Genomic DNA, 19,318 nt, shown 5'->3' on the forward strand with positions numbered 1-19,318 from the left:
GAACAGAACAAGAACATTTCATTAAATATAGAGACACAGACAGTGCACATGGTGATTAAAAGGGAAACACCTCTCAAGTCTCAAGTGACTCAAAAGGAGTGGGTGTTAAATCTCGTCATCCCACAGATCTTGAATTGTCCTGTATGGGCTTGTGGTTCCATTAACAAGAAATTCACCTCTCATGATCTTCTTCTCTTCTAATCTCTCAATCTTGACGACATCCTCGTGGTCCAGTGTCAGCTCTAGAGCCTCCATGTTCTCCTTCATCCTCTCTTGATTGAAGCTTTTTATAATCAGACTCACTCCTTTAGATAGGCCCCAACTTAGAGCAACCTTGATATATACATTCCACAGAATTACCAAAATGTTATGTCGGCCGGGAATAAAGGGTGCTTTCACACAGGTTAATTATTAATCCATTCATTACTCACTCACCTGAGCTGGGGTTGCTTTGTGTTTACGCGCAATGGAACGTATGACAGGGTTATCCACCACGGCCTTTGTTCCCCATGGACTCCCTGGCCCTCCAAGAGGTGAATAAGCGCTCACATGGATATTTTGCTCCCCACAAAATTCTCTGAGCTTCTTCTGCCTCCACATGGGATGCATCTCCACCTGCGAAATTAATTATGACGATGATGAACAGAGATCGATCCATGAATCAAAACCAGGGTTGATCGAATGTTTTCATCTGTCTCGAAGATATTCAATTCATGTATAATAATAAAAGACAAAAGGTATGGATAATCCTACTTATTCAGTTTCCAGTTCATGAGTCAGCCCACTGAACTGAACAAACTATAGCCCGAGCTGAGCAAGATTCCAATCTAACTGTAAGTGAATGGATTTCCTTCACAACCGAAGCTATGAATTCTGTAGGGAATGTTGATGATATACCCCGATAGCACGCCTCAGGATTCGTCTACAATTAATTATAATAATGAGAAAAGCTCAGCAGCCACAATCTGCAACTGCAAGACACATTTTGCGGTGCTTTTTGGCCAATAAATGTGGTTAAATCAATAAACAGTTTGAGTGGCTATGTAGAATTAGGATTCTATGCTAGCTTTAGCTACCAAACAGCCCATCTACAATATTTAAAAGACTGGATCGGCTGGATGGTCAAAGGGTCGGATGGTGACTGAAGCCACTGAATCTAGGGGTGTTCATGGGTCAGTTCGGTTTGATTGCAGGCTGTTTGGCCAATAAATGCGTTTAAATCAATAAACAGTTTGAGTGGCTATCTAGAATTAGGATTTTATGCTACCAAACAGCCCATCTACAATATTTAAAAGACTGGACCGGCTGGATGGTCAAATGGGCCGAATGGTGACTGAAGTCACTGAACCTAGGTGTGTTCACGGGTCAGTTCGGTTTGGTTGCATGCTGTTTGGCCAATTGAACCGATTTGATAGAAGTAAAAAATTGGCCACCTGAAACCGACCGATGACTAGTGAAAACCAACCCTAACTAATGTAAAGAATTGATTTGGTAGGTCGGTTCAAAAGACAGTCCAAAAGTATTTTTTTCACTATGTTTTCAACATATATAAAAGTTATATATTGAATGAAGTAAGGTTTTCACCACCGGTAAATTCGGGTCAAGTTGGTTGGATTGATGAATTTGATTGGTTTCATGAACAGCCCTAATTCACCCCCCCCTTGATCGTTTGGTTGATTGTTAGACATTTGAGCATTCACTGTAGCCATATGGATTTCTTTCCATTTTGACTAAAGAATTCTCAAAACTATCATCATTTAGAGAAACTAACCACCTTTCTGTTGCCTGCTTACAGCACCAACAGAAAAGAAAGAACCTAAATAGAACTATCTTTCTATTTTCTAATTACTGGTGTCACAATACACATCAAATTTTCCTTGTACTATTTTCCCTCAGTACAAAAAAAAAAAAATTAAGTAGTCTCTGTTTGTATATGGATTGTGAAGACATTTAAAAACATGTAGGCTAAATATTTGGTTTTTTGTTGTTTGGGATATATAGCGCATGTCTCATCTCCCATGTTGATGTCTTGGGAGACCATACTTTGGCTTAACCAAAATACCACTTCTCAGGGATCTTCTATCTACTAGGTCCCACCGGAGTGGGTGGAGATTCAGGCAGAACCACCATGGTTTTTGGTAAAATGGGGATTAAATTGTTTCTGACTTCATGTTCTAACAATCAAGATGCATGCATGATTAATAGGTCTAATCCCAATCCAGTAATATATAAATGTAGTAGTAGGTACCTGATTCACTGCAGGAAGGACAGAAGCATGTTCCATTAGTCGTTGGATCTTCCGGCAAGAGAAATTGCTTACCCCAATGAACCTGCAAAGCTCCATATCCAAGCACCTCTCCATCCCTGCCCAAGTAGACTCCATGTCCAACTCTTCAAAGTCATCTTCGTTAGGTACAGCATAATTTGCCCACACCTTTAGTTTGGCTGGCCAATGTATCAGGTACAGGTCCACATATTCCATCCCTAGGTTCCTACAAAACACAAACAAATTGAAGGACCACACAACCTTCCTCCCTCTTCACTTCTCTCTGTTCAAGAGAAAAGAAAAGACATATATATATATATTGTTCCTTACTTGAGAGTTTGCTTGAGTCCGGAAATAGGGTCATGGTGATCAGATCCCCATAGCTTAGAAGTAACAAAAACTTCTTCTCTGCTCACTGCCTCATCATGAATTGCCTCCATTAAAGCACTACCCACGGCAGGTTCCGAACCATATACCTTTGCAGTGTCGAAATGGCGATAACCCATCTGAATTAAATAATACCACAACCTTGTTATATATAAGTAGTTCATATATGCAACTCATCCTACTTCAACAATGAACAATAGAATATATATATACCATATTGAAGGGGCTTGAAAATTTTCCCTATATTGAGTACTAAAAATTTCATTGCATTGCACCAGCTAGCCATTACCGGCAGAGACGAGGCTGTTTTCCAAAGCCTCGGCTTAAACATGCATTAAACATAGCGCAAAAAGAAAGCAACATGAAGAGAATGAGGATCGAGCAGAAGTTTTGTACGTACCTTGAGGGCCGTCCATATTGCAAGCTTGACTCTTTCTCTATCATAAGGGAATGCAGCCGTGCCGAATCCCAGAAGGGGCAGCTTGGAACCACTATATAATCTGACTTCTTCGTTTCTCATCTTTGTATCTCTATCTTGCTCACAGCTCACGCATTGTATATCTATATATCTAGCATAGAAGCATGCCTTCACTGCTTGGCATATAGGCATGTAGTACAGTAGTACAAAGATTGATGAAGTTAAAAACTAATTGAACTCCTTAAATCTTAAAACGAAACTACCACGTGAACTGTGTAGAGATAACAAAGGTGACACTTGTTGATTGTGAGAGAATATGATAATCAAAATGCAATGGAATTGGGGGATCGATCCCTCTAGCTGTGGTTCAAGTGTCTATATCAGTTACTATATGACCTTTAATTTAAATTCTTAATTATTTTTTAACTTTTCTACATCTGCTTATAAAACTAACGAAATAAAAAATAAAAAAAATGATTTGACTCAAGTCAGGAAATAGATCAGAACAAGTCTTACATCATATCCCTAGCTTTTAGCACAACCCCACATTCTGATGAGAGTAAATCAGCCCCCCACCAAGATTGCCCCCCACAACGTCCCACAGCGCATCCCTTGAACATCTTTCCTTGATGACATCATTAATACACAGTGGGGATGTGCTGTGTGAGACGTTGTGGGAGGCAATCCGGTGGGAGGTTGATTTGAACTCCATTCTGATGCCTTACATCAAGGTGATATATCTCATGGAATTGTGTCCAAAAGGTGGGTCATATTATAATGGTCAGGATCATCAATCCTATCAGGTCTTTTACAATGGAGGACCATGTGGGCCCCAAGATGGGACCAATCATTTGTATAGTTTGGTTTAATTTCAATCTTTGTCTGTATGCTTTACCTATGAAACAGGGTATGGACTAGGGGGGAGGGTTTCTTCTTGCCCACCCATCTTGTAGATTCGTGTGTCGATTAGCCCAAGATATGTTGGACTATCTTTTCATGTGAGATCAGGATTTTGGCATGCTATTACGATCCCAGACATACCCACCTCCTCATGACATTTCCTCCGTAAGAGAGAGAGAGAGAGAGAGAGCAAGCGAGCGCTCTTTTACCCTCATTAACTAATCCAAATAACAGTCTTTAGCTATCAAGTAAGTTAAGTGATGTTAATAAAGTAGCATGAAAAGTAGCCAATTATTTATGAATTATAACATATATATATATATGATGTGATTTTCCATTTTATGACAAATTGTGTGCCACCGCAATGATGAGATCATGAAGGCCCACCGATCGATCGACTTGAATTGATAGGGCATATAAAGCAGGTCGGGCATTTGAATCATTTAAAGTGACAGCCTGATTTGAAGGGGTGGGTCCTATTCTTGTTTGATATGGCCCCACTCCCACCCCCACCCATGGAGTGGTATTTGTATGGTATGGCTTCTGTACGTTATTATAGATGCCTTTGTGCCTACGAATATGCCTTGATGGATTGAACGAGGCCACAGCAATTAATGCACAAACTATCCTCAGCTCTTTCATATATACTCCCAACTTTTTTTTTTCTTTTATTTTCTTTGTGCATGGTTGTAGCTAGCTAGGAATCTTTATGCTAATATATATATATATATATATATATTTATATATATGGAATGGAAGCAATAAATTTCTTCGTCAGATTATCCCATTTGTAGAAAAAGAACTTTGGTTTTGGCTTTTAATTCATTATTTGCGTTCATGCACGTGATAAGGAAATCAAAGTTCTCGTTAGTTCAAAGAATCCGCATCTGGTACTGGTACGAACGGGCTTGTCTGACAAAAATGAAAAGAAAAAGAAAAGTTAATGGTGCATAGCAGAATGCAGAAAGCATAAGGGAGAGAGAAAAGAAAGATCAGTTCTTTCCCAAATCAGCCCCCCACAACTTTTCCCCGCCTTATATTGAAAATATTTTCTTGACCATGGCATCATCGGGAGAGGGAGATATTCTCAATACACAGGAGGGATGTGTTGTGAAACGTTATGGAGGGTTGATTTGAATTTCCCAAAGTAATCTTAGGACCCACAACAAAAAAAAAAAAAATGAAAAAAAAAATGAAAGTTCCTAATTGCATGGACTTGAAACTTTTTAAAACATTGTATTTTACCGAAAAAAAAAAAAAAAAGATTTTTCAAGCGAGTTCTAACTCAAAATGATAGAATTTGGGCCCGAGAACTGCAAATAAATCCATTTTACCGGTGCAGTAAAATTATTTTTAACATGTTATATGTCAAAAATAGATGCCCAAATCAAAAGTTATGGCCATTTGAAATTTCCGTGCTTATTTTGGCCTTTATTTTTTCAATCATGGATCTTTAAAACTTTGATCAGCAACTCGTTCTACATCAAGAAAGCACTCGCTGGCTATTATGTTTTAAGCTATGTTTTGGATCAGGGAAGAATTAAAGAAGAGCACATTATATGCTACTTTCTAGATTCCATTGTTTGATCTCATCTTTGCGGTAGAAAAGAAATTGGAAACTAGTGAATTATAAGTTTGAAGTTCAACATTTTTGGTAGTCGTTGAAATTCTTAGGGAGTATTATCTATACAAAGACATCTTTCACGGATTTGAGGCCAGAGACTGATTGAATTTCAATTCCAGTATTGTCTGTAGAAAGACAGCTTTTGGGTAGAGGTGTAAAGTGGGCCATGGGTGCCCCGCGCTAAAGGCAAGCCATGTCGTGTTGGCCAGCAAGCTGTGCCGCCCTTCCCAATGGAAATTTTGGGGGTCGGCTTGGCACGGTCCACGGCCCAGGTCCAAGAGGGCCTGTGCCATGCCGTGCCGTGTTATGGGCCTGGAACGGGTCGGGCTGCAGGCCATGTCAAGTTGGGCCACACGTCAGGCCTTGGGCCTGGGCCAAATCGGGCGACGCTATTTTTTTACTTTTTTGTTTATTTTGAATTTTTTGGTTTCTTTTTTAAGTAAAATTGTAAAACTAAAATATTTAACTTTCCTTTGGACTTTGGAAATTGGAAATTATTTAAAAAATTAAGAAATGAGAAATCTAAGTTAACTAACACATAAATGAAAAAAAAATACTTAACCAAATTGAAATAAGAATGATGGAATAACAATTTGAAAGAAAAATAGGAAAATACAAAATACAATATGGTTACAAATTCATGAATACAATGATTGGATCATTGGATACTTGGATAAATGAAATATGAAAATAAAATAAATTAATAAAATATAAAAAATACAATATGGTTACAAATTGAAAATACAAAATTACATTGTTAAAAAATTAAAAAAATATATATATCAAAAAAATTAAAAAATTTTACAATAATTTGAAAAAAAATAAAAATTTCTATACAAATAGTCAAATTCATGAATCATTTCATGACTTTCATTATCTGCTTCGGGTGAAATACTTGGTGTAGTATCATACCCTCCATTGTCTTGTAATCTATCTTCTACATCTAGTCAATCCTTGAAGCAGATGCACATCTCTATGCTCTTATCGCTCATGTACCTTCTTTTGTCATTCAGCACCCTGGTATCTACACTAAAATAAAACTCCGATGGAACTATAGACACCGAAGGGGTTAATAGATCACGTGCCATGGCGGCGAGAACTGTATAATTTTTTGAATGTTCACTCCACCAGGCTAAAATATGAAAATTATTTGATCCTTCACCTAAATTGGAAAAATTTGCTTGTAGATAAAAATTATGTTCAATAAATGAACTTGTTGTAGAACTAACAGATTTCTGCCTTCTACTTATTAAATAAAAATGTTTTTCTCTTCTACTATTGGGCTCAAGGTCAGAAGTAGAAGAAGATGATGAACAAGTTGTAGGAATATTTCCTACAACTTCAAATTCATACAAACTGTACATTTCAAATAATAAATCATTAATTTTTTTCTTTTTTATTTCCTATATCAATATTCATATTTTCACAATATGATTCAAGTAAAATATCTAAACCATCTTTCCTAATCCTAGGGTTTAATATTGTAACTAAACAATAAAGGAGAGAAATGTTCTCCAAATATTTTTTTTAAATTTATTTTCCATTATTTCAATAATACATTGAAATTGTGGATTATTTCTATATTTTGCAAAATAATCACTAATTACCATTAATTAATAAGGTAAACTACAACTAGTTGGATATTAAATTTCAGATAATTCATTAGTTGCATCATTAAAATGTTTTAAAAAATCTCTTATACAGACTGCCATTTCCCAATATTCCTCAAATATCATACCATTAGGCATTTTTGAATTATAAAAATAAGTAAGAATTTTTTTATGAGAAATACAACTTTCTAAAATAGCATAGATAGAATTTCACCTATGCTTTACATCTAATATCAAATGTTTATATTTTAAACCATAATTTTGACATAAATATTTAAATTCTTGCTTTCTTGCTCATGAACTTTTTATATATATAATAGAATTTCTAATTTTTGAAATATGAGTAGAAATAATATTCAAGGCATATTGAATACATAAATTTAAGATGTGGCATGCACATCTAATATGAAATAATTTATCATTTAAGCATGGTCTTAATTTTGAGATTTTAAAATATTTAATGCATAATCATAGCATTATCAAAACTAATAGAAAATAATTTATTTTCTATTCCATAAGCACGCAAAGTATTTAAAATACTTGCATCAATAGTTGGGCCATTATGTGGGAATTCAAGCCTAGTAAAACTTAAAGTTCTTTTTATTCAAAAGTCAATTTTCATCAATAAAATGATCGGTAATACAAATATAACTAATATTAAATTTGGATGTCCAAGCATCTGAAGTAATTGCAACTTTAGAATTAAGATTTGCTAACAAAGAAATTAATTTTTTCTATATGAATAAAGCACTTTTAAAGCATCGGTTCTTATAGTATTCCTAGAAACTTTTTTATATTACACAACCGCATTTCTCTAGCTTTGGATTTTCAACTATTATAAATGGTTGTTCTTATAGTATTCCTAGAAACTTTTTTATATTGTGGGTTTACAGAACTACGCAAGCACATTTTTCTAGCTTTGGATCTTCAGCTAATATAAATGGTTGTTCTGCATTTACAATATACTTAGCAAGTTATTGTCTCATTTTTTCTTGTGAATATTTGAAAGTACCAAAACTACTCCCCCTCCCCGTATGTGTTTGGGTTGTTTCTCTCCCTTCATCTTCTTCTTTCTCATGTGTGAGTAGATGTCAACTCAAATGACCCATATCACCCTTGCTACAATAACTAAAGACCTTCCTACATTTTTTGCCAACGGCCCTTTTCCCTTCCCCTCAATATCCTCTACCTTGAATGTTTTCCAAACCGGGCTACTCAACTTAGAGGCCCTCCTTTTTCCCCTAGTATTAGTACTGGGGGTGAAAGTTCCACTTCTATCGACATCAATTGCATCAGTGCTAACACTATCATGATGCGATTGAATATTATCAATGGTGAACATGTTGAGGAATCAATTTTTAGAAGAGTCGGCCATTTTTTTTTTAATTCTAAAATGATAAAAATTAATCTAATTCGACTTACTCGGATTGCCGGTTCAAAATCCCAACTTGATTTCAACAGTTGAAGTCTTTCAACGTCCAAACCTCCCAAATTGAGATACTTGAGCAAGCCTTCTTCTTGTTGAAAGTCAAAACTTCAATAAAGTTGAGACTTGAGAATTGGAGAATGCATAACCAGACAATCAGCTAATCAGAATTACTCAAATTGTAGAGAATAAAGAATGCATGAGTATGAGAGAGAGAAAAGATTAAGAGAATTGTTGAATCGGTGTGATGAGAATGGTGGAGGATAGGGCTATTTATAGGAATTGAACACAATTCAATTGCCCAAAATACCCAAAAAACTAGTTGTTATTTAGTTGTTGGGAGGGGTATTTTGGTCATTGTAAAGTTATTTATAACTTTACCCAAAGAGCCCCCTAAACTAGTTGTTATATAGCTGTTGAGGGGCATTTATGTCATTTTGTCAACCCCCATAAGCAAAATACACAAATACCCCCTAATTTGGTTGTTTATGGTTGTTGGGGGGGGGGTATTTCTATAAAAAACCCCTCCAAAAAGCTGAAACTAGCCATTGAGTCCCTTTGGGGGGCGGTGATCATATTTTCGGGTGGGCCATGTCGTGCTGGCCCATGATGGGCCATGGGCGACATGGCACGAGCTATGGTGCCATGCCATGCCGGTCCATGGGCCTTGAACCCCCTTGGCTCAGCACCATGCTGAGCCTGGCACAACCCATGGGCCTTCGTATCATGCCGGGCTGGTCCAAAATTGTGTTAGGCCATAGGTAGTCTGACCCGATTTACACCTCTACTTTTAGGGCATGCGATGACACTAATGGAGGGTAAACCTAAACTACGATGAAGACCCACTGTATTAAGGACAATATGGAGTTATTACCGGGCATTAATTAATAGGCAATGTTATTGGGAATCAGGAGGCTACTCTAGGGCACAGCAGGTTATTGTCACGGGAATCGGAGTTAAAAATGGGGATTTGTTTCAAAATCAGAATCAGCGACGAAAAAATATGACATTACTATGTTGCCATTCCTAGATTCGCCGTATCTATGGGTCAGGCCCAAAAATATGGGCCAATGACTTTGATTAGGTACTTCAACAATATTGAAAGTGTTTAAAGCCGTGGACGTTTATTAAATAAACGCAAGCGTGAATACATAGGCACCCCAGCACATCCACAAGTATCCATGTTTATGAAAACAAACATATGTGTGATGCCTAATGGCGTCAGTCACAAACGCCCTCAATGCCTAATGGCGTCTATTGGACAAACTCCGTGACCTGATCAAACACTGGAATGGGAAAACCGTTGGTTAGATCTCACTACTTCACTATTCTAAGTATATGTGAATTAGAAGATGTTGGAAGTTTTAGGCATCATGTAAAGAGAAATCCATGATGTGCAAAGGTAATCATTTTTTTCTCTCAGTGGGTTTGGCAGTAAGGTTTGTCCTTGCAAAGGACAGTGACAAGATACTTAGATCAAGTGATGCTCGTCGCTTGACAAATGGACATGATGTGTCAGTTATCTCTTTCCAATTAATATGCAGTGACAACACAGTTTCGTAGAAGCTTTTGGCCTTCCTGTTAGTACAGTGCCACATTTGTATATTATTAGCCACGTGGCTTGTTATTTTCATGTTCAATCTCCGAGAAGGATATGGAAGATAAAAATTAGAATAAATAAAATAACTTTGTGAGAACGCTTAATAAAGAGAGGTTTTAGATTTAGGGTCTTAGGGGTAGGGGTAGATATCAAATGGTGTTTGAGAGTTTGACAGAGAGCCAAAAAATAATCTAAAAATCCCTTATTATAGAAGTAGAAGGACAAAGGACAATTTTATTTTAAATAGTAAGAGGAGACAAACTTGTTATTCTACAAAACGAAATGAACAGTGAGTACCCAAAAACAAACAACCTCAACTGTCAAAAGGGTTCTCTCTGCATCGTACATCAGTTCACATAAACTCCTTCATCCACTTCTGTTATAAATATCTAGGGTTGGCCACGAATCGAATTTGTTACAAGTTTTTTAAATTTGATTTAATTCAGTTTAAATCCAGCTCGACTCTAATTTATATGTCTGTTTGTTAGTCAAGTTAAGCTTTAACTTAATAAAACTCGACTCGAGAGGTTTACGAGTCTAATCAAATTTCTAGATATATATGCATATATACATAATAAAAAATGTTATATATAAAATATTTTTATTTTTATATATAATAAATAATTATTATAATCTAATTCTTTAAATATCAAATAAAAAACAATTTTAATATATAATTTTTTATTTTTATAAAACATTTTGCCTCATAGTTGAACTTAAATTTACGAGCTTGAGCTTGAGCCTCATGCCTTTTTGGCGAGTGAACTCGAATAAGTAGCCATTTGAAAATTCAAAACAGTGAACCGAGCCTCATATTTTCTCAACTTGATCAGTTACCAGGTTTTAGGTACCATAACTTTTCGGTATCACGGAGCCAAAGATTTTGTGCCTCGTGTCCACTTAGGTAATTTTACCAATGAAGGACTCTTTAATTGAACGGGGTCGTATAATGAGTCATTTTGCGCTAGTCAATTAGGTAGGTCACTGTTTGGGAGTTCAGAAATTCAGAATAACTGTCTCCGCAAAGAGTTATAAGCATGCTCCCTAAAATATACCAGACGATCTGACGATCAGAGATATCTGAAATTCTCAATAGGAAAAGCATTGTTTTTTTTTTTTTTTTTTTTTAATCTAATCTAGTTAAGGCTTTGTTTGGCATGAAAACATTACTATTTCCTTCAAACCAAATACAGCCTATAGTAAAAGCCTTAAATTTATCATTTTTTTTTTAATTTCAATGGATGGGAGCCCAAGGTTTGGCTGGTACAATTCAGAATTTCATATTCAGTCCAAGGCTCATGAAAACAGATGAGATTCACCATTTGAGGAAATAACTACACACTTACACAGATTATGAGCAAATAATATAGTGCAGAGTTGATGGAGTAGAGCTCAGATTGACGACATAATCAGTAGACAGACAAGAAATAGCGCAGAAAAAAAGCCTCATATAATATTTAGTATACGTATTTGGTGGAAATGCAGTGGGAATAAATTCGTCGCCTGGATGCGTGCAGCCGGGACCCGGGGAGAATGACATCACACTATAATTATAATCATATAGCTGGGAAGTCGGGGAAGTGATGCAAGCAACAGCAGTAGCATTCTCTCAGTCCTCATAGAGACAGTAGACAGACAGACAGAGAGACAGAGTGCCTTTTGTACAAAAAGTGAAGCATGTACTTTGAACAGCAATAATGCCATCACTTAATTTTTCCCTCAAACCACACACAAAAACAGAATAAGATTGAGGAAAGTAGTGTAGAAAACTGGTTCTCCCAGTACTTCAGCATTCTGCAATTATATAATGGCTCCAAAGGAATTTAAACAGGTTAGAAACCCAGCGTTGAACTAAATCCCGTTTACCTTTCTCATTTCTGAGAGCGTGCAATTTTGGCATGTAGTTCCTGTGACTCACCACTTTAAGGCTTCAATTAAACCATGCAAATCTGAATGCATTCAGTCATGTTGACAGCTTCCTAAAGTGAAAGCACAAGTCTCTGTGACATCTTTATGTACCAACTAAGAAAGACCTAACTTATTGGATACTATCAACTTGGGAATATCTTAGAACCCAGTATGCCACTTCATAAATTAAGCGAGTGTTTGGTACAGTGGTGTTGTGTTGTTCTTGAGTTTTGGATTGATTACATACAAATTTGTGAGAGTTGTGCATTTCCACATCATATATGATTATCATTTCAACTAAAAAGATGCATGTGTGTAAGGAACATCAAATTTGATGTTTTAGTAGAAATAACAATTCGTATTGATCAACTCTAAACGTTTTTAAAAGGTTTCAAATAGAAAAATATATTGGTCACCAAAAGGTGATGACAACACACAACACTGCTGTACCAAATACACCCCCTAAAACGATCACTGGGAATGATAAGAGAATCTTCAACGTCACTCAAGATTCAATCACATCCCAGCTGAAATCCCTTTTTTATTCAACTTTGCTTTCCAAGTGAGGGCAAAGATGTGTTCAACCCCTTCTTTTAGTGGATTATCATAGAGAAAAGGGAATGTTTATTCCAATCTGATGGAAATAAAAAGGAATTTTTTTACAACTGTTTGTTTGCATTACAAATCTACATCAGATACAAATTTCGCACCCAGTTTAGATTCGCGCATCCTTTGTGACTTTGTGAGTTGTGACCATGATTTGCGCTGCTAACTGATACAAAACTTGCACTTTTAGCTGTATTTGGTTGCAGTACAATTTTATTTGTTCTAGTACAAATGTATGAGAGTGCAAATAAAAAATGTGCATATTCTCATTTTATTTTATTTTATTCTACTTCATGCCTTAATTTGCTTCATTTGTACTGCAATCAAACAAAATAAATTAAAATCTGATATAAAAATAGGTCAGAATTTACACTAAAATCATTTGCATTGCCATAATTTTGCATCAGTACAAATTTATCTACATTACAACCAAACACAGCATTTATCTCAGCTCTTACTAGAAGTGTAAATTTTGCATCCCAAATTTTAATGCAAAATTTGCACCACCTTTATCCTACCTTTCTCTCTCTCACGTAAAGTAGGAACCACATTTGACTTGTACAGATTCACTCCTCCCAAACAAACAACTTTCCTAAAAAATAGGGATTATATCATTTTAATTACTTCTCATCTCACTCTTCATAAATTAGCAAAACAAGGTAAAACAGCCCATTTGTACTCCCATGCATTTAAGCCAGTGCAAGTGAACAAACGAAGCTTGATCGTGCCTACAGTCGTCTAACAGTTGTTTAATCATTCTTTAGAAAGATTAAAGGAACAACCATCTTCTATAAATGCAACTACTCAGGCCTATCCCAATCTTTCGGAAGATAATTTAAGACACTTTTAACTGGTTGATTAGTGTAGGTTTAAAATCAATCAGAACTTGCAAAACTATATTTTAAACTTTGCACAACAGTTCATTTTTTTTTTTTTGGGAAATTGTCTAAAACTCACCATGATTTTTCAGCATCTCTTAAACTCACTACAATTTTTTAAAATGTCTAAAACTCACCATGTCAGTAAGTTTTTATTTTTCAAAACTTACCTTCCATTAATGCACTGTTAATGCTTCTTAACAGAGGTACTCACATCAGCATAAATAGCATTTTTCATTACCAAATTACCCTTGGATGGCGAGTTAGAGGAAAAGGGTATTTTTCAGTTTTCGATTTTCATGTTTTTTTTTACATTTTTAGTGTTTTGTTATAATTTTCAATATTTTTTTTATAATTTCCTTTTTTTTACATTTTTCTATTTTCTACAATCTATAAATCCTGTATTTTTTGTTATTTATTTGCAATTTCTGTGTTTTCCTATAATTTTTGGTGTTTTTCCACAATTTTTATTTTCTGATTTTGCTTTTCAATTTCTATAGTTTCTATAATTTGAAAATAATTTTTTATTTTGTTTGCAATTTCTATAATTTTTTTATATTTTTGAAATTTTTGTGTTTTTATGTATTTTATATTTGAAAACATTTGTTTGAACTTTTTCCTGTTTTCATGTCTAATTATTAAAATATATGTATATATTTCTATGATGGTTAAAATGGTAATATATTAACACCCGTTAGTTTGTTTGATGTCAAGTTAGTGATATGGTGACTTTTAGACATTTTGAAAAGTTGTGAGTTTAAGATAAACACTGAAAACTCAGGGTGAGTTTTAGACAATTTCCCTTTTTTTTTTTAATTACGAATCACCCTTGTGCTTGTATGAACATCGGCCTGGTGAATTCTGATCACTTTATCATCACCACATCGTCCACATCTAAGGTTGGCAATTTTGACCTCAATCCATTTGTATACTCCACCTATTAGAGTAGAGTAAAAAAAAGGGTAAAATACAAAAACCTCCCCTATAGTTTCATTTTAACAAATATCTCCCCTGAACTTTTGAGAAACTCAACAAAAACTTCCCTTCTACCACTATCCCAGACAGAAAACGTTAAATTGATGCATTAGTTTTTTCCAAATACCCATTCTACCCTTTTATAAATTATTTTACATACAAAATCACTGAAATAATCCCATTTTAACTCAATAAAAATCTCTTTTAACGTTCATTTCAATAATTTTATATACAAAATTACTGGAATATGTTTTTTGTTGAGTTAAAGTGGGATTGTTTCAGTAATTTTGTATATAAAATAATTTATAAAAAGGTAGAATGGATATTTGGAAAAAAATTGATGCATCAATCTAACATTTTTCATCTGGGACAGTAACAAAAAGGAGGTTTTTGTTAAATTTCTTAAAAGTTCAGAGGAGGTATTTGTTAAAATGAAACTATAAAGAAGGCTTTTATGATAATCAAAAACTTCAGGGGAGGTGGTTTAGAGTGGATTGTATTGAGAATATCCATTGGATCATGGTATTTTTAATGTACTTTGCAACTTTGAAGATATTTTGGAATTCAGTTGAGAAATATAATCATGTGCTGTGTGCATACAACTTTAGTGATCGACCTTCTTATAGGAAGGCTAAGCCCATCTAAAAGATATGGAGCCCACACTTTTTAACCCCGATCCATATTCAGATGGCATACTGAAATCCCCGCACAGAAACTCCACATGCCATCCTAATCTGCCACGTGTACATTAATTCATTCAACAGGTGCTCTATTCTACGAATTAACAACGAAGGGCTATAGTAAATGGATGGTCCGGATTCACTGTAGCCGAAGTCATGAATATGTTGCTTTTGAATGCAAGTTTACGTATTTGAAATTTTGAATTCAGAAAAAAAAAAAAAAAAAGAAATAAGTCAAACAAGTCTATGATCCAGAAAAAAAATTAAAAAGGAAAAAGGAAAAAGGAAAAGCTTGCACAAATCAATAATTATATGCCCTAATATAATGCCTAAACTAAGAGAGAGGTGGCTTATATGGAGGAGGTTCTGATTCTTGAACCAACGGCTTGATTGGTAGAAGTATCAGATTCCAATAAAGAGATTGATCTGAAGTTTGGGTCCAATCATATGCGGCTCCTCCCGTGTTGAAAAATATTTTTATTTTTCTCTCAATGTTTCTTTTTTTAATTTTTAGTTAAAGATTTTTTTTTTAATTTTTTATCACTTTTTATTTTTTTTAATTGAAATGTGTATATATTTTATGTTTTTATGCATTTGATATTTGAAATAGAAAAAAAAAGTAAAAAAAAAAAATATTGTCTACATTGGGTTAACAGGTTATATAGATGAGTTAGAGTGGATGAAGGTCAGAGTGGGTTGTGACCTACAAAGATGATAAAATATGAGTCGCAAGATGGCAAATATGAGTTAGTGGGTCAAATATGGGTTGGCACTCATCCCTCAACCAACCCAACTAACCCATCTGCCACCGTTATCCACATTCGATCTGCATCGCCTCAAAAGGATAGAAATTATTAGAAAACAATCAGTCACAACACTATGGTGCAACTTGGGTGGCTGGGCCTGGGCTTAGCAATTGCCAAATGACAATTTTTTTCTGGTACCAAGCATGAAACCTAAGCCCAATACTCACTACTAAAATCTTTTTGAACTTATACCTGAATTTGCATCCCTACAAGTTTGAATCTCCTGTAGTATTTTTTTCTTGCACTTTAATTTGAGCATGGGAAATGTTACTAGTGAACTCTGAGATGTGCTGTGGGTTCACTCTGTAGAGAGCCAATACAAATTCCTTTATTTCAGTCTCTGACTGGCTATCATTCATTACATGTATATATGGGCATTTAGGCAGTGTAAAGGGATCCTGTCAAAGGCTGCATGTGATGTGAGAGAACATTGCAAGAGATCCTAACTCACACCAGCATCAGACATCCTGCACTTCATATACCAACCAAATAGTTATGCATGATTAGTGTAAAATCAAGTTATTCTCATATAAGGATGGATAAGAGGCTCAAGAAGATATATATATATTTGTATATAAAATAAAAATAATTTTGTATATGTATAAATTTTAGTTTTATATGAAGGAGTCAAACTCGAACCATTCAGAGCGTGAATGTACTAGATTTTGAGTTGAACTGAATTCAAACTCTAGTCTAGCTCCTAATTGAGTTGAATTTTTCCACTAATATTTTACTTGAAAGGGTGAAGGGGCTGAAACCAGACCTTAAAACCGTCCTTTCACTAGTAGAGTATATCCAGTTGTTACACTGTTACACTCATGTTCATCTAGTACTCCATCCATAGGATAACACTTATCCTTAGGAGTTAGGATAATTGTTATCCTACTGACATGAGAAGTTGTTTGTTATCTCTTGGTTGTTATCTGGGACTCTATCTAAGATAGAGTCTAGCACTTCCTCCATTATAAATACATGCAAGGCCAATGGCCAATTTACTGTGCCAAATACTTCTTGTTCTCACTTTTGTTTAACTTGGTATCAGAGCTCTGCCGATCCAATGGCTTCCAACAGCTTCAATTTTGCCTCCCAGCAATCGTCAGGTGTGTCAGCTTCCAGCAATGTGGCTGGTTCAAATTTGGCTCCCCATAGTGGGATCCATTATCTCCCTATCAAGGTCACCAACGACAACTATTTGCTTTGGAAGGAGCAGCTGCTACCAGTTCTCTGCATCAATCGTTTGATGGGGTACGTAGATGGTTCTATTGTTGTACCTCCTCAGTATATACCAGATTCGGCCAGCAGAAGCCAAATGATTCTCAATCCAGCACACATTGAATGGAGAACGTGTTCGCCCAAGTTGTAGGACATTGCTCATCCCGTGACGTCTGGAATGCTTTAGCCAAGTCTTTTGCAAATTACTCACAATCTAGGCTGATGCAGTACAGAAGGTAGCTTCAAAGTCTCAAAAAGGGAGGTATGTCTATTTCCGAATATGTCAGAAAAGTTAAATCAATAGCAGATAGCCTTGCAGCTGTCACTGAACCAGTAAAAATGAGTTATTTAATTTTGTACATATTAACCGGATTAGGGTCGGAGTATGAATTTGTTGTTACTGCTATTAGTATTAGGTCCGATATAGAGGACCTCAATATTGATGATATTTTAGGCATTCTTCTTGGCCATGAAGGCTGGCTAGAACATAATGCTATCACAATTGATTCACCCCCTACGGCCAATGTGGCCATTTTTAAAAATAAAAATCAGAGTAATACTCTATGCTCTCCTTCTGGGAATACTCGCAGGAGAGGCAAGGGGCGTGGTTTTTCAGATAACCGCCCAAATAATGGTGGCAGAGGGCATGGTAATACAATTGTTTGTCAGCTATGCAATAAGCCGGGACATGGTGTGATCAAATGTTGCCGGCGGCATGATCTCAGTTACAAGAACGAAGAAGCAGAACCAGTGGCCTACAACAATTATATTGCTCCTCCGTCTCAGTCTTCCTTTGATCCAACCTGGTACCCGAACAGTGGCGTAACACATCGCATAACGCCAGATGTCAATAATCTACAAACTCAATCTGAATATGGTGGGTCAAATCAAGTCAAAGTCAATAATGGTTCAGGTTTGGAAATCAAGAATGTTGTTTCTTCAATTTTACATACTGCTACTCACTAGTTTTTTTGAATAATGTTTTTCATGTACCGGAGCTCTCCAAAAATCTACTATCTATTAAAAAATTTTCTCGAGAAAACAAATTGTTTTTTGAGTTTCATGGTAATTATTTTCTTGTGAAGGACTATACGGGGAACATCCTGCTGTGAGGAACCAATAGAGACAGGTTGTATCGGTTTCCGGGCAAGGTGAATCATACAAGTCAGCCTTCTGCATTAATCAGTGAAAACGCCTCTGTTGATGAATGGCACAAACGTCTTGGGCATCCAACAATGCAAGTTGTCACCCAGTTCGGTCTCCCCTATGAAGGTTATTTTCGTTTCAGCTCTAATTTATCTTGTGAGTCGTGTCAAGTCAGTAAGAGTCATAGGTTGCCTCTCCCCTCATCCTCTTCAGTTGTTTCTTGTCCAGTAGATTTAATTTTTTCAGATGTATGGGGACCAGCCCCAATTCTATCAAATGCAGGGTTATGATACTAGGTAATTTTCATTAATGCTTTTAGTAGATTTTCGTGGTTATTTCCGTTGCACCGAAAATTAGATGTCTTTGATGTATTTTTATCTTTTAAGCGTCATGTTGAAAATTTGTTTGAAACGAAAATCAAGACTCTACAATCGGACTGGGGTGGAGAATATTGCAAACTATCCTCTTACTTGGACTCTATTGGCATTACTCAACAACTTGCCTGCCCTCATACACATGAACAGAACAGGTGTGCTGAACGGAAATATTGTCATGTCATTGAAGAAACCCTGTCTCTTCTAGCTTCCTCGTCACTCCCCTTCTCCTTTTGGGCCGATGCCACCCTTATAGCATTTTATCTGATTAACAAGCTTTCCACTGTTGATCTCCAGCACAAATCTCCATATGAGGTTCTTTTTTTCTCTCCTCCAAATTACAGGTCCTTCAAGGTTTTCGGCTGTGCTTGTTACCCTCTACTTCGGTCATACAATTGCTACAAGTTTGATTTTCGTCCCAACAATGCATTTTTCGTGGCTATAACACCAAACATAAGAGGTATCGCTGTCTGCACCCTACGACTAGAAAGGAGTGCGTATC

General features: G+C 35.8%; 1 protein-coding gene across 1 annotated transcript; it reads right to left on the minus strand.

The window, feature by feature from the left end:
- On the minus strand, window positions 1-3,264 carry LOC148880408 ((1S)-1,7-diacetoxy-luvungin A aldo-keto reductase-like). The gene is made up of 5 exons (XM_088966981.1): window positions 3,054-3,264; window positions 2,597-2,772; window positions 2,249-2,492; window positions 436-615; window positions 1-333 (listed from the first exon to the last, which is right to left on the minus strand). The coding sequence occupies exons 1-5, from the start codon at window positions 3,261-3,263 to the stop codon at window positions 106-108; spliced, it is 1,038 nt and encodes a 345-aa protein (XP_088823107.1). The 5' UTR covers window position 3,264; the 3' UTR covers window positions 1-105.
- Window positions 3,265-19,318: the final 16,054 nt, after the last annotated feature.

Source organism: Nelumbo lutea, chromosome 1, assembly GCF_056320005.1.
Source record: "Nelumbo lutea isolate HS-2025 chromosome 1, American lotus-T2T, whole genome shotgun sequence".
NCBI lineage: Eukaryota > Viridiplantae > Streptophyta > Magnoliopsida > Proteales > Nelumbonaceae > Nelumbo > Nelumbo lutea.

Bases quoted from the DNA above. Each gene is read 5' to 3' on its own strand.
- LOC148880408 (XM_088966981.1), bottom strand. From the start codon at position 3,263: ATGCCTATATGCCAAGCAGTGAAGGCATGCTTCTATGCTAGATATATA. The intron at 2,773-3,053 runs GTACGTACAAAA...TATTTAATTCAG, and splicing joins CAATATGGACGGCCCTCAAG to ATGGGTTATCGCCATTTCGA. The intron at 616-2,248 runs GTACCTACTACT...TTAATTTCGCAG, and splicing joins TCCTTCCTGCAGTGAATCAG to GTGGAGATGCATCCCATGTG.